At 36.1% G+C, this 22,485-nt stretch overlaps 1 protein-coding gene across 1 annotated transcript; it reads right to left on the minus strand.

The window, feature by feature from the left end:
• Window positions 1–1,100: 1,100 nt before the first annotated feature.
• LOC145795997 (uncharacterized) lies at window positions 1,101–1,499 on the minus strand. The gene has a single exon (XM_082880960.1). It carries the CDS (start codon window positions 1,497–1,499, stop codon window positions 1,101–1,103), a length of 399 nt encoding a protein of 132 aa, XP_082737086.1.
• Between the last annotated feature and the right edge of the window lie 20,986 nt (window positions 1,500–22,485).

The raw sequence follows: 22,485 nt of genomic DNA on the forward strand, positions 1-22,485 counted from the left end.
TCATGTTCAACTTTTTTGAGGAAAAAAGATATTTGAGGCTCTTGTGATCTGTGTATAACTCAAAGCGCTCCCCAAACAAGTTGTTTCACCACACTTTCAACGCAAAAACAACTGTTGCCAACTTTAAGTCATGAGTAGGGTATCGTCTCTCATGAGCTTTTAACTATCGTGAGGCATAAGATACAACCTTCTGATATTGCATCAACACACATCCCAAACCAGTTCCACTTGCATCAGTAAACACTACTAACTTTCCCCTTGTATTGGTATAGTTAACACCGAAACTGTAGTCAAACGCTGCTTTAACTCCTGGAAAGCTCTCTCACAATCATCCATCCATAAGAACTTTACATTCTTATAGGTCAACTTGGTCATGGTGTTGTAATAGTAGAAAACTTCTATAAATATCCTGTAATAACCAGTTAGTCCTAAAAAACTCCTCACCTCTGAAGGGTTTATGGGTTGCTTCCATTCTTTGACCGCGACAACTTTCTCAAGATATACCGCTATCTCCTGATTGGGCACAACATGTCCCAAAAACTGAACTTCTTTCTCCCAAAAGTGACAGTTACTAAACTTAGTGTATAACTGTCGCTCTCTCAAAGTCTGCAACACAACTTTTAAAGTGTTCTCTATGCTTTTCGTCATTCTTAGAATACACCAGAATATCATCTATGAATATAATAACAAACTTATCTAGATATGGATGAAAAATTCTATTTATCAAGTCCTTGAAATAGGTAGGAGCGTTTGTCAAGCCAAAAGGCATTATAGGAAATTCGTACAACCCATACTAAGCCTGAAAAGCAGTAAGCAGTATACTTTTCTTTGACACACCCATCTGATAGTACCCTGTTCTGAGATCAAATTGAGAGAACACGACTACCCCCTTCAAATGATTAAACAAGTCATCAATTCTTGGTAGCGGATACTTATTTTTGATAGTCACCTTGTTCAGTTCCCTGTAATCTATGCACATGCGGAGAGTGCCATCTTTCTTGGAGACAAAGATCGCGGGTGCTCCCCACAGGGAGTTACTTAGACATATGAACCCTTTTTGAAGCATCTCTTCTACCTACTTCTTCATCTCTAGAAGCTCTTTAGGCAACCATTCTGTATGCCGCCTTAGAAATCGGTTCAGTTCCCGGTACTAAGTCAATGCGTAATTCTACTACCCGTCGAGGTGGAAGTCTGGGTATCTCCTGAAATACATCCTCAAACCTACATACCACATCTACCTCACTAATATCCTGCTTAGGGATTTCTGTCGAGCATAGAAAACTTGTCATCACCGACTCTTCTCCATCACTATAAGTGTAGGTAAGCTGTGGCATACTGAGAATATTTATATTCACTATCCTTCCACCACAATCTAGAGTCACAAAGTGTTTCTGTAGCCAATCCGTAGCCAAAATAATGACAAACCCCTCAAACCCTAGCACAATTAGGTCCGCATACGAGACTCTGTCCGCAAAGTCAATCTTGAAATTTTTATACATCTCATAAAGAGTAACTACCCTTTTAAAGGGGTCTCAACACGAATAGGTCTAGACAATGTGGTAATTACAAAGTGTTCTCTTTCTACAAATTGTCTAAATATAAAAGAATGAGAGGCAACAGTATCAAAAAATGCTCTAATAGGTTCCTGGAAAAAATTAAAGGTGCCTGGAAAAAATTAAAGGTGCCTTGCACCTTGTCATTTCCTAGAATCACTGCAGATGCCCTGGCTAAAGCTTTCCGACCCTTCCGCGCTCACTATTTCTTAGGGAAATCCTTGACTACATGTCCCAACTACTAACACCCAAAACACTTCCTATTGATTGGTTACGGTGCTACTGCTCTGATAGATGGGGGGTTCCTCTAATTAAGGTACGACAAGACGATAACCCATCTGTGGCACCTGCTGCCACCGTCCTTGATAACCCTATGGGCACGGACCATCCTGTCTCTGATAATAGTGCCCCTAGGGCTGGAAATTGCCTTGAGACCTGAAATTACCCTGAGGTTTGAAATTTCCCTAACTACCCTGTTATTGTGGCCTTTGAAACTGTTGACCCCTATGTCTTTGATTGTAGGGTCGATATCTATTCCCATCACACTGCTTGAAATGACTCCCTCTGGAAGTCTCTCCGACCCTAGCCTTCCTTTTCTTAAACTGCTTCTTCTTTTCCTCATACTTTAGTGCCAAGTCAAGAACTCTGTCAAATGGTTCAGCATCAAAGGGAATAAGGGACTTAGACAGGTAAGGATTTAATTTCTTAATAAACTTCTCATTCTTCTTCTCCTGCGTGTCAACCAAGTGAGGGGCATAACGAGACAACTCATTACACTTGGTGACATGCTCGATCACTGTTCTACCCTCTTGGGTTAGCTTCAAAAATTCATCACTCAACTGAGACCAAATAGCAGCAGGAACAAACTTTTCGGTCAAAATGGGTCATGAAGTATGTCCAAGTCAAAGCCGTCAGATCTATACTCTTCTTACACGAGTTCCACCAAAATATGGCTGCTCCATCAAGCTAATGTGTAGCCAAGTCCTGTTTTTGGACCTCGCTGAGCTGCATATGACCAAACACCATCTCACATTTCTAGACCTAGGGGTTAACTGCAATGGGTTCTCCATCTCTAGAGAATTTTAGACCTCCTAAAGAACCAAAGTCTTTGTTTCTCTTCGCAAAGAGATCTCCCTACTGGCCTTGATTATTGTTCTATACAACCTAAAGTAGCTGAGCCATCATCTTCCCCACATTAACCGGCACAGTATTAGTTGCCCCAGTAGCAGCAGCCACCTTTGTTACCGTCGTTGCTACGTTAGTAGCTATTTCTTCTCCTGTGCCACTGGGCTCAGCATTTCTCAAATTATACCTTTCAGCCATCACCTTCAAGTTAAACAGAAAAACAAAATTCGTTCATAAATACTTAAAAAAATTCAACCACCAAACCAAACTAGCTAACCCATGTTCCACAATTCGAGGATCACCTAAACTCTCACAAGTCTAGGGTAACCTAGTGCTTTGACACCAAACTGTCACGCCCCAAAATTTGGGCTATTAAATATTAAATTAGGACTAAATCCCAATCAATATTCCATCATTCAAATCCTAAGGGTGAAATAAAATCTAAATGTTTTCGTCTAAATCTGGTTTAAGTAAATTTCAATGTTAAAAAAAAATTACAAGGGATAAAAAAATAAATTAATTAACAAACGTCAACCAAACCATCTATCATAAATTCATAACTATCTCATTCCTCTAACATTCAAGTAGCAACAAATAGTCAAAACAACTTAAATAATGTAAAGCTAGAAAATAACTCGTAATGCCAAATCATCATAATACTAAGGTCATAAGAAAATAAAAAAATAAATAACCTAATATCAACCCTAAACTCTAGAAAACAAAAGAAGTCTGAGAGACATGTCCTACAACTGTAGTTATTTCTCGTCACCACTGTAGTCCCAACTACTCCTACAAAGGAAGCTCAGTTGCGCTCTAACAGAACACACCCGAGATATCAAGAGACAAAACGGGTCAGTATACATGTATACTGGTATGAGTACAATATTTGAATCCACATGTCCACCAGACACAAACAAAAGTACATTTAATTCTTGCCACGAGACAAGATAAGTAGTTCCACTTGCATTGAGACGAAGGGGTAGTTTCCCAAGATACGGTGGCATTTAGTTTCTTATCCGTACACAACTAAATATATATTGAGTATAAAAAAATAAAAAAATAAAAAATATGGTGGGCCAGCCCTGCATAAAAAGTTAGAAAGTCCCACCATTCGATAAAAAAATAAAGTTAGTATAATTTAATCATAAGTAAATTATTGAAGAAGTATAAAAAGGCGCCGCTTCATGCTTAAATCATTCGAATTGACCCAAACTCAAAGAACAAAAGTTGTACACAATCAAATTTCCTAAAAGGTAACATTTATGGATTTAGTACAAACTAAGCAGGTTGAGAGAAAAACTTGATAGAAGAACCTAGACGGAATTCGACCAGAAAACCTGAAGCTAAAAATGAAAGGAAACTACCCTAAGATGATTTTTTTCAGAAACATTCAAAACATCAAAAGTGTTCTGAATAATGTTGTACTTTAGTTTACGTGAAATCAATGAAAATGAGCTCGTTTCATAGGTTAAAACAGCATCTAAAGTCTACATTGCTAAAATGAATAAAAACTATTGCAACCAAGATCATCCGATTGCAGGTTATAATTGATCTTTTTAGTAAAAAGTTAAAATACAAAAGTTGTCTAGAATTACATATGCATGCCCCTGCCCAAATTTCGTAATTTATCAATGTCGTTTACTATTTTTCAAGATGTACAAATCAATACAATTCAAACTATAACAATAAGCTCATATTTAATTCTTTGTACCTTAACTCTACCACTTCGACCCTTCATTTCCCACTTATACATATATCCCATGTGCCTTCCGTATACCAAACACCACTGCGAAGCCAAACTTGTCTGGGGATATCATCCCAAGTTTGACTCGTCTACTCCTGAGAATGAGGCAATAATATATATATACACAACCCCTCATCTACTCATGAGAACAAACATAACAATGTCGAGCCTAAGGCATTCAAATAAATATCATAATCCTCATGTTTGTTTTATACACTTTTTTCTCACCAGCACTCAAATAAAACAACAATTCATGAAGTTAGGGTGGAGTATTCGGAATTTATTTTAATTTCATATATCCATGAGTGTGTGTGATTACATCCATAAAATAAATATATATAAAAACCCTAAACCTTGCATACACAAACCAAAATAGTTGAGATCAATCCATTATCTACATGCAAGCACAATATCAAACCAATATCAAATAAAAATAAATAAATAAATGAAAATAACAAATTAACCTAAATCAAGGAAAATGGGTTTGCACTCACAATTTTTTCAAAGATCAAAGAAATACATGGAGAATTTATGAAGCCACCAAAATAATACCTTAACTTTTTATTTTTCAATTTACTTCTCCTCGCTCTTCCTTGTGCCTTCCAAGAATAGAGAGGTCTTGGCTGACAATGCATCCACGAACAGACTTCCTCCTTCTCTTCCTAATGACAACACCCTTAACCTAATAACTGTTATATTATATTTTATTATATAAATACAACACATATAAATATGCTATCTAAGATCAATATATATAACATTATTTTATATATGTTCAAAATATATATATATATATATATATATATATATTCAGATTACTTAGATATAATTCAATATCACATTACGTTAATTAAATAACACATTAAATTCTCATGTATCTATAGACATCCCATTTTTGACCACTCATAAGACTTGGGCGCTTTGTCCTGTGCACTTGATGATGAAAGTTACATTGTGTGTGATTCGAATGCTTAACGAAGGACTGCAAGGTCAGGCTTTGAAATAGTCCCAACACCTCCTATTTACCTTGTTTATACTTTAGAGGTCCCTTTATGAACATTGTGCCACCCTACACTGAGTTTGAAATAGAGAAATAGGGGAGCACATTGGGGCCCGGCCGTGCCTCATTGGGAGCCGGCAGTGGCCATTTGGGGTCGGCCGTGCCTTGGTGGCGATGAACACTGTTCCAGGTGGGAACCCGCCAGCTATCTATTTTTGAAGATATTTTCAACCTATTTTGCTCAAATTCTATAAATACGAGGTTATATCTCTATTTTGAGGGTTAAACAATTAACAAAGAGCCTATGCACTTACTTGAGAGCTCTTTCTTCTTGTGCAAGCCATCTTTGAGCAAGCTTACCATCTTTGAACTATAGCTATACACTATACACACCCTCAAACCTTAACCTTGGAGCCTTGGTTGAGCCTTGAGAATCACAATTCAAGCTTGAGAGTGTGTTTGGACCAAGTTTAATTCACAACAAGAGCTTGCCCTCTTTAAGAGGTATAAGCTTACCATCTTTTCTCTTGCTTTCATTTCTATCTCCTACTATCAATTTCTTGTGTCTTTGTATTGTTTTGGATCCATTTCAAGTGTTAGAACTTGGGTTTGAATAGCTACCAAAGGTAGAAAGGTTTAATACCCTTTCTTGCACCTTACTTCATAGGTCACACCCTTTTCTTTACACTCTTTTTTTTTAATCTTCAAATTGATTTTTAGAGTTCAAAAAAGGCTAAAAAAACATGGTTTGAGGTCTCAAAAATAGAGGGGTTAGCCACCTCTCCTTGCTCATGTTCACTAGCCTTGTGATTCTATGATATTTCTTATCTTTTTTGTACTCTTTAAACATCATTTTAGTCATTGATTTTTACATATTAGGGGCTGTTTAGGCATGTTTTAATTCATTTAATTAGCTTATTCTTTGAATACTATGCTTATTATGTTGTAAGTCCTCATGGCTTTGCTTGTTTAGGCCTTTGACATCAAGCTACTTGAGTTGATAGCTTTTCTTCACTTTCTTTTATATTAAGAGTCTCATTCTTAAAATTAATCTCGCACAATCATGTCTGCAACCTCCCTCTTTTCTTCTTTTCTTTTGGTTGAGAGTTATCTCAAAAGATTGATGGTTATTCAAGGCATGGGAAAAAGAGCTATGCTCAATGGCTTAACCTCTTTGGAAGTTCATCGTCAAGGCGTAGTCCCTCTTTCATGCTTCGGATCACCTCTCATTTGACATTTCTTCTCACTTAGTAGACTTAACTATCACTTTGGACAAATTGACTAAAGAATGGAAATGATTAATAAAATGGGCTTAAAACTAATGAAACCGACGTACAGAAAATGAGTAAGATTGCTTAGATTCGGCTGGATGTTATGCCAAGTCCATAGTGTCAAGAGTCGTCACGCACAAATTCATGATGTGTTGATGAATCTTGAAGCGTCTCTACCTTCCTCTTTGAACTCACTTCGTGATAGGAGAAAGGAGTGGTTGTTGTTCATTACATTCATTGATTTTTATCCAATTGTCTCCAAAATCATCAAGCGATCAACTTGCTTATTGATGGTTTTAGAACCAACTTCGTTCTTCTCTTGAGCCTCTCCATGACAGAGAAGAGCAAAAGGGACAAATAGAGCTCAGAAAGACTATGTTTGCCTTGTTTTTACCTCAGAACATAGAAGCAGACTTTTGCATGAAATTAGGGCATGGTAGGCCTTGTTTGGGCCCGGCCGGGCCTCAATGGGGGCTGGCTTGGGCCCAATGTTTGGTAAACAATGTGTTTTTGCAGAAACAGAGGGCAGTGGTTGAAGGTGAAACAGGGCAAATTCCCAGGGAGGCAACAGAGCTGCTTCTAAAAATAGTCACATGTATGCAATCCTTGTGCATCTTTGTTTATGTCAATATTGTAAATTAATGCTCACATTATTGTTGTAATTAATTAATTATCATTGTAGTTAGCATTGTTGTAATTATTATTAATGTTTATTCGCAAGTATCATAGTTAGTTAACTTAGCTAGTTAGTTTTATTGTTCATCCTTGTTGTAATAAATTAGATAGCTAATTAGTTATTTAGTATTCATTAGCTTAATTCCTTCATTTGGTTTTGTAATAGTTAGTTTATTTCGGACACTTGGACATTCATTTGGACCCGCTTGCATGAGGGCAAAATTGTAATAAGTGTGTATGTCTTCAAACCCCATTTCTTTCTCTCTTTTATTTCTCTGCTTGTGATGGTAGAATAGAGTCATGTTTCCTTAGAATTTTCCATGATTTGCATCCATTCATCTTGCATACATAAAAGCTCTGTTCATCATTCTAACAAAGCATTGTTATTGCTTAAATTCTTTGAATACGTGCTTGGACCACATGCTATCAAATTGATTCAAATACCATACTAGCAGCCAAGCCTATTAGTTGCATAATTGTATGTGTTGCATTAGTCATATTGCATTAGTTAGGATCACACATTTTTTCTAACTCTTTTATCTTTTTAGCTTGCCTCGGAGTACTAGGTGAGCATTTAATTACTTTAGCATACCGCATGCGTACGGTTGTTTCCATGTCATCAAAGTATGATTCCATGAGGCTAAGTGCTTAAGTGATATATTTGTTTGAATGCTGGTGGATAAAGGCTAATTGCTTGAATTGGAATAAATTAATTAATGTACACACAAACTCACTATTTCAAGTGACGCGCATTCAAACAATTTTCAAACAAACATGAAATCAAAGTGTTTCGATTTTTGCAAATTAGTCTATACTTTCGTGCATCACATACTAATGTTAGCCAAATAATCGGCACAAGAGCATATAATGTAAATAAGAATCATATCATGATTAGTAGAGGCCGATCTTTGATCGAGCGAGTAGGGTGCTCACTTCATGATCTTCCCCTCTCGTACTTAAGTTCTCGAGCCGAGACAATCTTGGTGATGACGGACACGTGGCCTCTGGCACGAGTCACAAATTTCCTAAATTTTCTAAAAATATTTAGGTAACGACTCTGTATTTGGAAAAGCAGTCTATTTTTTACATTTTGATTCAAAATCGATTTTCCAAAAGAATTGTCAGATTTGGACTCATTTGTGTTTATTAATTTCACATTGCACTTGTGGAATCAGATTCAAAACCACGAGAGTCTGAACTGTAAGGCTAGTCGTATCCGAAAAGAGCACGTAAAGCAAGCTACAGTATCCACGCAATTAATAAAGCCAAAATAATAATAATAAAGTAATACTACTACTACTAATAATAATAATAATAAATTGACTTAAGAAAAATTAGGGTTGCTATAGTTTTTAAAAATGTCCAACAGATACAAATGGTTAGAATAGTGTGGATTGACCTAATGAAAAATTGAACGGCTAAGATTGCTTGATTCGAAATGAACTTTCTGCCCAAACAATTGCTAACTTTTATTTTACACAAATCCACATTGTGGAAAAAAAAGTGAGTTGTTTCACTTAAATAAAGTGAACTTTATGCTTCCATTTAATAGTATAGTGTTGTGCATGTCTCAATTCAAGACTGTTTAAATTTTAAAATAAAATTTAAAAATTTAAAATAATTAATTTTTATGTAAGTTAGTTGATCTTTTGACTTAACCAATTAGGCTAAATCATTTTTGGTTTGATTGATTTGCTGGTTTAACTGCAATTTTAGTGGTTTTATCAAAATATATTAGTTTGATTTGTTTGATTCAAAATGAACGTCTCACCTTAACAATTATTAGCTTTTACTTTACACAATCCCACGTCGGAAAAAAAAAATGATTGAGTTGTTAACATATATAACTTGAACTTTATACCCCCATTTAATATTGTAGTGTTGTTCATATTTCAATTCATTACAATTAAAAAAAATTAAAAAAAATTAATTAATTGGTTTTTGTGTGAGTTGGTTGGTCTTTTAACTCGGCCAATTAGGCTTAATCATTTTTTATTTAATAGATTCACTGCTTTAATTGCAATTTTTATCAAAATGTATTGGTGTCCTTTAGGAAACGATTTTAAGGATTAGTCTCACCCTAAAGAGAGCTAGTTGACGGGCTATTCATTTGATTGGCTGGTCTAGTGCCATTGTAATGCATTAATACACACTACCATTACCATTGCTACCACTATCTCTGTCTCTTATTGTCATGACCCAAACCTGCCCCTATAGGTTTAGCATCGAAACCAGTCGGTAATCCTGGGATTACCGAAGGCCTCTGAAATAAATAAACAAAATAAAGGGGCTAGCGGAAGCAAATATCAAAATACAATGTCCATAGAGCTGTATAGACTTACATGGGACCGAATATTTAAACTTATACTCACATTTATATATGACGCTATGCACACATCATCCCATGTACAAATAAACAAAAGGGACTTAGTCCTATTTACAGAGTATATAAAAGACTTGTTCGTCAAAGAAAGAAAAACATAAAAACAGACATCACGTGCACTTGACTTGAACACTGAAACACTTGGGAAACTCCTCGAGAGGCATGCTGGTTGGCTTGACAAACAGAACTCTAGGCTGGCATCTTAGGCCTGGCCTTACGCCTGATCACCTACATACATAAATAATATACTGAGCTAGAGCCTAGTGAATAAAAACAAAGTAAAGGTTTTATGAATGATGTCCATCACAGATTCAGAAATCAGAGATCATATCATAAACAGATTCAGATTTACATACTTATACAGATTTCATAAATAGTTATACGTGATACATTCATTAGCTACAGATCACTTGGTCATAAAGACCCATATTCACTTGAGATGGTCATTTAGATGACCCACTTTCACTTGATAAAGATGGTTACGCATAACCAGTTTGATGAATGGAACCCACTTGAAACCCTGGTACTAGGTCACATATATCACATGAACATTTGATGCTAAGGATGCCACAAATACATTTTAGAAAACTAGACAATCATTCATGATTCACAAATAGCATTTCAAAAAACAGATCACATCACATTGTTCAGAAAAATACTTAAATTCAAACATAGCTTTACAGAGTCGTTACTTACAAATAGCTCCAATAGTAGAAAAGATCACATGGACAGAACAAACTGATCAGGTGGGCGATAACACGTGACCTACACAAACACGTAACAAATACACATTGAACATACGTCCTAAAGGTGCTTAACTTATCATTGTTCTTTCTTGATGTGTTTCTATCTCTTATCCTCATTATTGCAGCTTAATCATGACCTAGAAATGCCTTAGATGCAATGAGGATGCAAAAATGCACTTTCGAACACTTAGACAATTTTTGAAAAATAGGGCAATTCGCTCGAGTGCAGTTTTGGCCACTCCAGCGGTCTGCAAAGTTTTCAAAAGTACTGGATGCTCGATTTTTAAGCTCGACGGTCGCTCGACAGTGGCTTGACAGACGCTCAAGCCAAGGTTCAAAACAAAGGATGGTCGCTCGAGCCAATCATCAATCTCTGCAAAAATATTTGAAGCTCGAAATTTGCACTCAAGCGACAGTTTTGTCGCTCGAGCAATGCGACCAAATTCTGGGATTTCTAAATTGCTCTTCAAGGTTCAAAACTTGATTCCAAAGCTTCAATCTTGTTCATTTGGGCCAAAAACTTTTAGAAAACACTTGGAAACTTGTAGTAAAACATGAAATGAAAGTTATTTCATAAAATCAAGGCCCAGACACAAATCAATTCTTTATAATCAAAGTGAAACTTTATGTTTCTTGACATACATGCAATAATGTGGATTCAACACCTCTAAACCATGCACAAATGAAGTGTTTGAGTGTAGAATCATAGTGAGCCCTCATAACTTGACAAAAATAAACACTTGCATGTAAGAATTGAGTGAGAACTAAACTTAAAATCTATGAACTATGCATGCATGCATGGAATGATCTAAATTTCCATAATCTAAGCTTAATTCTCATGGTTAATCACTTGAACATCTTGAATTCTTACATTATTTGACTCAAATTCATAAATGAAAGGTTCAATTCCTACCGTAAACTTTGAATTAGCAAATGCTGAAGCTAAATTCCTCAATTCCTTTAATTTTCCTCTCAATTCTCTCGAATTCCCCTTTTTTCTCCTTCTCAAGCTTGAATTCACTCTCCTCTCACTCACTCAATCTCTCTCTCTCTCTCTCTCTCACACACACACACACATACACACACACACACACACACACACACACACACACACACACGTTTTATTGCTCAAGGAAATGGAGATGAAATGTTGTTGAGTCACCATTAGCCTTATATAGTGTGACACCCCAAATGTTCAATTAATTTAACTCCACGTTAATATAAAATTGTGGAAGCATGTGATTTAAAGAGTTAGATGGTATTAAAGTTTAGAGTCTAAAAACATATATATATATATATATATATATAATAGTATATTTTTCTAAATAGTTATTCACATTTCTAAATAATTATTCACATTATTTTAAATTTAATATTTTGTATATTTTTATACTAACAATTATTTCAAAAAAATAATTTTAATTTTATACTATTATTTGATATTATTTTCTGAATATTATGGTATTTTTATTATATTTTTCTCTATATTTTTCTTAGACCAAAATACACTGAAACATAACATTTTATGTACAACAAAAATACATGCGCCCGAAGTTGTCGTGTTGCCTAGGCATCCTGCGGCCCACGCTTATCCCCTATATATATATAGATGCATATAGATACCAATCTCATCATCATTTTCCCAAAAAACTCTCTTAGTATCTCTCTGCTCTCTAAGTTGTTTTTCTATAAAACTTTGAGTTTAGTTTAGAATATTTAGTAGGTTACAGTGAACGAAAGGTAAAAGTTTGAATCAATATTAAGGTGAGTTATATTATACCTTGAGTCATCATAATATATTTTACGTATGTTTTGAGTTACCATAATTTATTTTACGCAATTTGTGTTTTATAAATTATGTTAATATTTTGATTACGTGGATTATTTTCTAACCTTTATTTGCTTAAATTGAAACCTATGGATATATTTGTTTAAATTTTAAAAAGTATTTGACAATGATCTTGTAAACAATTATTTTCTGTAAGTACCACGACTGGAGTCCCATGCCTTGGGAGACTGAAATAACCAGAGGCGTCTGTTTGCCATGGATCCATTGACCTATGTTTTGTTTGTCACTCCAGTGACCTCTATTCTGTTCTGTACCGTGGTTATGATTAGTTATTTACATGATCTCAGTTTTGCTACTTAAATGATTATTTCTTTAAACTAAGTTATTTTAAATATTTTAGTTACATAAATATCCATGGTTATTTTGTGCCCCAATACTCTTGGTATAATATTTCTCACTCTGCTATGTGCTTATAACTGTTACCTCTTTCAGGTGAGGAGATTTAATGGGATCAAGATTGGGAATAAAGCGCACTATTTTTTATTTTTACTGACTGTAATTCTGATCAGACTCTCGTAATAAAATAAAGCCCAAATGACTATTTTCTTTTTTAATAAACTCTTTAGTACCCATTTATTTTATTTTAATTTATTTAATTTATCCGCTTGCACTGCTACTACAATAGAAATTTTAGAATTACTTTATTTGTATTGTCTTGTTGTGACGCCAAACCTTTGGGTACTGAATTTGGGTCGTCACAAAAGTGGTATTAGAGCAATGGTTTTTGGGTTTTTTTTTTTTTAAAGTAAAAAAAAAAAAAAAAAAAAAAAAAAAAAAAAAACACTTTAGTTTGTCTAACACGATTGAATCGTTTTATAAATATTTCTAGGCTAAGTCTTCCTGTGTGGTAGGGAATGGCAAATCTAAGTCCAGATTGTATGGCGTTGTTTTGAGATAGAGCACAATGGCTGGAAGTTTGAGTCCCTTATGCAGAGTGAGTTTGCAGGTTGTTCCATGGCCCAGCTTTTCAGAGCCAGCTCTCATGGTAGCCTAATGGTCCATTTTAGATGTCCGACCAGGAGATTTTTGTGACCTGACCTTGATTAGTCTGATCCTTATGTTTTTATATTAGTAGGATTAGACACTAACTCTTGACTGCTATATAAGTATGTTGTACTAACACTTTATGTATAAGTAAGACATGTGTTATATATGTGCTGTTATAATATCTTTGTGAGTCATACATATAATATTGCAATGATTAAATACATAATAATTGGTTCAAAAAATAACTAAATAAAAAGACTATTCCACTAATCATTTTCACCCTGTAATAATGGCCAATGATAGAAATGGAATCGGATCATCGGTTAGTGGTGTCGGCCCAATGAAGGAAATCATGGAAAAAATAGTTACTAGTTTTCTGCGAGCCCTACAAACCAACATGAATAATGGAATGTTTGAACGGAAAAAAGAGCCAATTACAATAAAAACAATTCCAAGACTTGAAACCTACCACATTTGTCGATAGTATAAACCCACTAATAGTAGAAGCTTGGGTCAGAGACATAGAGAAAATTTTTCACGCGCTACCTTGTACGGAACGACAGAAGGTAACCTTTGCCACATTCCCCTTCAAAGACAATGCTCAGGAATGGTGGCTTCTTACCCTGGAGAAAGAAGAAATCATGACATGGATAAGATTCTTGGAAGTATTTTACGAAAAATACTTTCCAGATTCGCGATGGAAACAAAAGGCATTGGAATTCATATATCTAAGCAAGGAACCATGACGGTGGCTGAATACAAGAGCAAGTTCACGCAACTAGCTCGATTTACGACATATGTCATCCCCACTGATGCTCGAAAAGCAAGGAAATTCAAAGCAGGATTGGATGCTAAAATCAAGGATAGGCTTGAGGTTTTAAAACTACCAACCTATGCGGAGGTGGTGGATCGAGCATACATTGGCTTCATGTTCTGGGGAACAAGTCAAAAGAAGCGATTCTGGAAAAAAGACAATAAAAGATTTAGTGCTGCACCTCCAAAGAGGGTAAATACCGGTTCAACTGGTGCAAACAATCAAGGTCTTACTAACCCCAGAGGTGGCACCATTCCAAATTGCTCTACTTGTGGGAGAACTCATTGGGGGTGATGGTATCGAGACACGGGAGCAGGCTTTAAATGCGGTCAAGTTGGCCACTTGTTGAGAGATTGCCTACAGTTTACCAATCTCACAGGCCCTTCTGGACCAGCCCCAAAACCCGCAGTACCTGGAGGAGTGAGGAAGGACCAAAAAGGCTAAAGAAGAGCTTTTGCCTTGGTACCTGAAAACCCGGAAGTTACCGAGATCGTTGTGTCAGGTACACTTTCTATTTGTGGTCACTTAGCTCATGTTCTCTTTGACTCTGGTTCCACTCATTCTTTTGTTGCACCATACTTTGCATCAAAGTTCATACTTTGCATCAAAGTTCACATCAACACTTGAACCATTAGGATAAATACTATTTGTGTCTTTCCCTTCTAGTAATTCCACCCTTGCTACAAACGTGTACAAATCTTGTACTATATCCTTAAAAGGTGAAACCTTACTTGTAGACTTGATTCCCTTCTGCATTAGTACCTTTGATGTGATCTTAGGAATGGATTGGTTGGCAACCAATCATGCCTTTATCGATTGCAAAGCCAAAAAGGTCTCCCTTCAATTACCCAACCAAGTCGAGCTTGTCTTTGATGGAACTGCAGTATCCACCCCTCCATGTGTTATATCCTCCATGACGGCCAGCGACTTCTAAAAAAGGGTTTTTGTAGTTGTATCTGTTATGTGATCAATACTCAACAAGATGCCCCCACACTTGATGCAATCCCTGTGATTCGAGAATTTCCAGATGTATTTCCTGAAGACCTACCTGGTACCCCAGTTGATCGAGAAATTGAATTCACCATTGAAACTCAACCTAGTACACAACCAGTATCTAAAGCTCTTTATCGCATGTCAATGATAGAATTGAAAGAACTAAAAACCCAACTTCAGGAACTCTTGGATAAAGGCTTCATCCGACCAAGTACCTCACCATGGGGAGCTCCAGTACTATTTGTAAAGAAAAAAGATAGCACGATGAGGCTATACATCGATTATCAGGAGTTGAACAAAGTCACCATCAAGAATCGATACCCTCTACCACGAATCAATGACTTGTTTGATAAACTTCAAGGCACCCAAGTATTCTCGAAAATCGACTTGTGTTCCGGCTAGCATCAACTAAAAGTGAAAACATAAAAGCATCGAAAAGACTGCCTTCAGAATACGTTACGGACACTATGAGTTCCTTGTCATGCCATTTGGCATCATAAATGCTCCAACAGCCTTTATGGATCTCACGAATCAGGCATTCAAACCCTATCTTAACGAAATTCGTCATTGCCTTCATCGACAACATTCTCATATACTCCAAGTCACTGGAAGACCATGAGCACCACTTGCGAACGGTTCTACAAACACTACGTGATCACAAACTTTATGCCAAGTTGAAAAAATATGAATTTTGGATCACTAGTGTATACTTCCTCAGTCACGTCATTAACAATGATGGCATTTGGGTTGACCCCTAAAAAGTTACAGCAATTGTAGATTGACTACGACCTACTATTGTGAAAGTTTATTGGGTCTAGCTGGCTATTACAGACGTTTCGTACAAGATTTCTTGAAGATATCATCACCCTTAACCCAGCTAACTCAGAAGAACACACCCTTTGTATGGACTGACAAGCAGAAACGTTGCTTCCAAGAATTGAAATGCAGACTTGTGATAGCTCCTATACTAGCACTCCCTACGGGAACGGAAGGGTTCATAATTTATAGCGATGCCTCATATAATGTTTTGGGTTGCATTCTTGTGAAAAATAGAAAAGTCATTGCATATACCTCGCGTCAACTAAAGACCTACGAGAAGAACTACCCAACCCACGATTTGGAATTAGCCGCAGTAATCTTTACCCTCAAAATCTGGCATCATTATCTCTACGGAGTAATCTGCGAAATTCACACAATCACAAGAGTCTTAAATACCTGCTTACAAAAAAAGAAATGAATATAAGGCAACGACGATGGCTAGAATTTATGAAGGACTATGATATAAAGATCCATCACTATCCAGGCAAAGCTAACGTGGTAGCAGACGCATTGAGTCGAAAGACGACCAGAAGTTTGGCATGTTTCCTCATTCCCCGCAAGATCAATGGACTACTCGCCAACATAATCATGGAACCCGCATTGACTGAAGAAATTAGAGCACGCCAATGTGAAGATAAACTTTTGAAGAAAAAGTATGAGGGGAAAAGAAGCACGCCCGATCCTGACTTCACGATAAGCAATGGGATGCTCAAATTTCAGGATCGAATTTGTGTACCCGACCTTCTAGAACTCAAGTAGAAGATATTGATAGAAGCTCATAGGTCGAGGTTTGCAGTCTTCCCTGGCAATACGAAGATGTATCATGATCTGAAGGAACACTGTTGGTGGACAAAAATAAAAAGAGACATAGCAAGCCACGTCTCCAAATGCCTGCATTGTCAATGGGTTAAGGTAGAACATCAGAAACTTGCAGAAATGCTGCAACCACTCCCTATTCTTGAATGGAAATAGGAGCACATTACTACGGATTTTGTGGTCGGTCTACCATAGTCAGTCTCGAAGAATGATGTAATATGGGCTATGGTAGATCAATTGAGGCAAGCAGCACATTTTCTAACAATCCGAATCACATACCCCTTTACTAAGTTCGCCACTTTGTACATCAAAGATATCATTCGATTGCATGGTACCCCAATTTCAATCATGTCTGACCGAGACCCCCGCTTCGTGTCTCACTTTTGAAACAAGTTACAAGAGGCTTTGGGAACTACAATGAGGTTTAACACAGCTTATCACCAGCAAACTGATGGGCAATCTAAAAGAACAATCCAGATTTTGGAAGATATGTTACGTGTGTGTGTGCTAGACCTCAAAGGTAATTGAGATGATCACCTACTTTTGGTGGAATTCGCCTATAAAACAGCTACCAAGCAAGCATCAGAACGGCAGTTGAAGACAGGAAACTGTTTGGTCCTGAGATCGTGCAAATAACGAGTGATAAAATTCAACTCATCCAACAGCGAATTTGTACTGCTCAAAGTCGTCAGAAAGCTATGCAGATACATGAAGACGAGACTTAGAATTTCAAATAGGAGATCATGTATTCCTAAAGATCTCACTAACAAGAGGGGTTATCCAATTTGGGAAACGGGGAAAGTTAAACCCACGTTACATCGGGCCATTCGAGATACTAGAAAGGATTGATCCTGTGGCATATCGTCTTGCACTGCCACTTGAACTGTCCAATGTCCACAACGTATTTCATGTGTTGATGCTTCGGTGGTAGCTTCGAGATCTAGAGCACGTTGTTGATTATGAGGACCTGGAAGTTCAAGAGGATCTCTCTTATGAAGAACAACCAGTGCAAATTCTCGATCGTCATGATTAGGTTCTTCGAAACAAGACTATACCTCTTTTAAAAGTTTTACGACAAAATCATCGTGTCGAAGAAAGTACATGGAAAACTAAAAGTCAAATACGGGCCAAATACCTACACCTCTTCGAAAACCAAGATACGACAAGTTTGGGGATAAACTTCTATTTAGGAGGGAAGAAATGTGGCACCCCAAATGTTCAATTAATTTAACACCACATTAATATAAAATTGTGGAAACATGTGCTTTAAAAAGTTAGATGGTATTAAAGTTTAGAGTGTAAAAACATATATATATATATAATAATATATTTTTCTAAATAATTATTCACGTTATTTTAAATTTAATAGTCTGTATATTTTTATACTAAAAATTATTTCAAAAAAATAATTTTACGTTTATAATATTATTCGATATTATTTTTTGAGTATTATGGTATTTTTATTATATTTTTCTCTATATTTTTTCTAGACTAAAATACACTGAAACATAACATTTTCTGTACAACAAAAATACGTGCGCCCCAAGTTACCGTGCCGCCTACGCGTCTTGCGGCCCACGCTTATCCCCTATATATGTAGATGCATATAGATACCAATCTCATCATCATTTTCCCAAAAACTCTCTTAGTCTCTCTCTGCTCTCTAAGTTGTTTTTCTATAAAACTCTGAGTTTAATTTGGAGTATTTAGTAGGTCACAGTGAACGAAAGATAAAAGTTGGAATTAACATTAAGGTGAGTTATATTATACCTTGAGTTATCATAATATATTTTACGTATGTTTTGAGTTACCATAATTTATTTTACGCAATTTATGTTTTATAAATTATATTAATATTTCGATTACGTGAATTATTTTCTGACCTCTATTTGCTTAAACTGAAACCTATGGATATATTTGTTTAAATTTTAGAAAGTATTTGACAATGATCTTGTAAAAAATTATTTTCTATAAGTACCACCACGAGAGTCCCATGCCTTGGGGGACTTAAATAACCATTGGCCTCTATTTGACCACTTTGTGGTCCTCTGTTTGTCATAGATCCATTGACCTCTGTTCTGTTTGTCACTCCACTGACCTCTGTTTTATTCTGTTCTATACCGTGGTTATGGTTAGTTATTTACATAATTTCAGTTTTGCTACTTAAATGATTATTTGTCTAGACTAACTTATTTTAAATATTTTAGTTACATAACTATCCATGGTTATTTTGTATGCCTATACTCTTTGTATAATATTGCTCACTCCGCAGTGTGATTATAGTTGTTACCCCTTTCAAGTGAGGAGATTTAGCAGGATCAAGATTGGGAATAAATTGTAGTGTTTTTTATTTTCACTGACTATAGTTTTGATCGGACTCTTGTAATAAAATAAAGCACAAATGACTATTTTCCTTTTTAACAAACTTTTTGGTATCCATTTATTTTATTTTAATTTATTTAAATTATCTGCTTGCACTGCTACTACTACAGAAATCTTAGAATTACTTTATTTTTATTGTCTTGTTGTGATACCAAATCTCTGGGTACCAAATTTGGGTCGTGACATATAAGCTTGATTAGTGGGGTTTAATTAAGCTTGGCTTAAGACTAATCAATTGGCATTATTTTATTCTAATTATTTGATTCCTAATTGAATTCTAATTAAACTTGCTAGAAAATTCTAAAAATTCTAGATAACCCATAGATGTAGTCAATTTCATGTTCAGATGCCGATAATGCCTTCAATTCACAGATTCAAGCAAAATTACCGACAAATATTTCTACAACAAATAGATATAAACACAAATAACACATGGCACATGCAATTTACTTAGGATTTAATCTTAATTACTTATTAAGCATTCTTACTCAAGGATTATAAACTAATCACAAATCGGGGTTGTTACAGCCTTCCCCCCTTAAAAAGTTTTGGTCCTCCAAACTTAAAGTAATCTTCAGTAGTGAAGAATATTGGGTCCAGAGGGAACAAATTTGGATATCTCTTCTTCATATCTTCTTCTATTTCCCATGTTGCATAATTTCCTACATGATTTTGCAATCAACCTTCACCAATGGAATCTTTTTGTTCCTCAATCTTTTGATTCTTCAGTTGACAATTTGGATTTGCCATTCTTCATATGTGAAGTCATCTTTCAGTGGCACATGTGTCAGTTCAATCACATGTAATGAGTCTCTTAAATAATCTCGAAGCATAGAAACATGAAAGACATTATGCATGTTCTCCATAACTGGAGGTACGACCACTTGATACATCACTAGATTGATTTTCTCAATGATTTCATACTGCCCACTGTATCGCTGTGCTAATTTGCCTTCAACTCTAAACCATGTCTATCCTTTCATAGGAGTTACTTTGATAAACACATGATTGCCTACATCATACTCTCCATCTCTTCTTCGAACATCCGCATAACTCTTTTGACAACTTTGACGGTTTTCAAGCGTTGATGAATCATTTTTATTTTTTTAGTCGTCTCTTGGACAAGTTCCAGTCCCAATAACGGTCTATCGCCTACTTTAGCCCAACAAATCGGAGATCGGCATTTTCTACAATACAAAGCTTCATAAGGAGCCATACTGATACTTGAATGGTAACTGTTGTTGTACGCAAATTCGGCCGATGGCAAGTAAGTTTCCCAGTTCCTTTGGAAGTCTAACACACACATTCCTAGCATATCTTCCAAAGTTTGAATGGTCCATTCTGATTGGCCATCTATCAGTGGGTGATAAGCACTATTCAATCTCAATTTGATTCCCAAGGTTTGTTGCAAACTTTACCAAAATCTCGAGGTGAACTTAGAGTCTCTGTCAGATACAATAGACATTGGCACCCTGTGTAGTCTCACAAGCTCATCAATGTAAATGTTAGCCAATCTATCTGCAGTATAAAAAGTTTTGACAGGTAAGAAATGTGTAGATTTAGTTAAACGATCAACAATTACCCAGATAGAGTTCATAGCTCTTGAAGAACGAGGTAGACCAACAATAAGTTCCATCGTGATATGCTCTTATTTCCATTCCGGTATTGGAAGCGGCTGAAGGAGTCCGGCGGGTCTTTGATGTTCAACTTTAACTTGTTGGCATTGCAAACATTTGGCTACATAGTCGGTAATACTTTCATTTATTCCAGGCCACCAAAAATTTTGCTTCAAATCTTTGTACATCTATGCATTCTCCGAATGCATAGCAAATTTAGAATTGTGGGCTTCGATCATAATACGCTTTCTTAAGTCTGAATGATCTAGCACACAAAGCCTACTTAGGAATTTCAACACATTGCCCTCAAACACAAATCCTGGTCTCGGTTTTGATTCAATCTCATCAACAATCTTTTTCAAAAATTCATTTTCTAGCTGTTTTTCTTTAATTTCTTCGATGATTGCTAGCTTTGGAGAAATAGCAACAAAAATTTCACCATGTTCACGTAAGACAATCTCAATTTCATTCCTGTCTAAGTCACACAACAATTCTTTCTGGCCGGTGAGTAAACAAGCCAAATTCCCAATGAATTTTTGGCTCAAAGCATTTGCAATGGTATTTGCCTTTCCCAGATGATATAGAATTTGTAAGTCATAATCTTTAATTAGTTCGAGCTATCTTCTTAGTCTCACGTTTAGTTTTTTCCGAGTAAATAAATATTTCTGGCTTTTGTGATCAGTATACACTTCACAAGTTGTTCCGTACAGATAATGACGCCAAATTTTCAAAACAAAAACCACAGCTATAAGTTCAAGGTCATGAGTCAGATAGTTCTTTTCATGTGGGCGGAGTTCTCGAGAAGCATAAGCAATCACCTTACCATTTTGCATTTGCACACACCTTAATCCTTATAAGAAGCATCACTATAAATTTGGAGCCCATTTCTACCATTTGGCAAAGTTAGGATCAGTGCAATCACTAACCTGGTTTTCAATTCTTGGAAGGCAGACACTCTTTGGTCATTCCAATCAAATGGTGCATTTTTCTATGTTAACTGAGTCAATGGCATAGGAAGTTTGGAAAAGTCTTCACAAATTTGCGGTAATAGCCAGCAAGTCCCAAAAAACTTCTAACTTCTGCCGCAGTAGTCGGCCTTGGCCAGTTCACAGTAGTCTCAATTTTTTGTGGGTCAATAGATATGCCATCCTTATTGATCACATGTCCCAAAAAAGTCACACTGTCAAGGCAGAATTTACATTGGGCAGTTTTGCGTACAATTTCTTTTCTCTCAGAATCTGTAGCACAATTCTCAAATGAATCTCATGTTCTTCCCTTTAGAATAAATCAAAATAACATCTATGAACACAACAACAAATTCATAAATGTATGATTTAAAGGCCCTATTCATCAGATCCATGAAAGCAGCAAGTGCATTAGTTACCCAAACAACGTTACGTGAAATTCATAGTGTCCATATCTAGTTTAGTACGCAGTTTTCTTTATATCTTCTGGCTTAACTTTTAATTAGTGATACCCAGATCTAAGGTCAATTTTAGAAAACACTTGGGCACCCTGAAGTTGGTCAAACAAATCATCAATTAGTGGGAATTTATTCTTGATGGTTACTTTGTTCAACTCTCGGTAGCTGTAGACGAGCTCCCGGAGAACTCCCTGACATCCACGCGCTCGCGATGGGGGCGCGAATCTCGTCTTGTTCTCTAAGCTACTACAGTTCAGACTCAATGTCACGGTTCTGAATCTAATCTCAC

This window comes from Camellia sinensis, chromosome 7 (genome assembly GCF_055761805.1).
Source record: "Camellia sinensis isolate YWXY chromosome 7, ASM5576180v1, whole genome shotgun sequence".
Taxonomy (NCBI): Eukaryota; Viridiplantae; Streptophyta; class Magnoliopsida; order Ericales; family Theaceae; genus Camellia; species Camellia sinensis.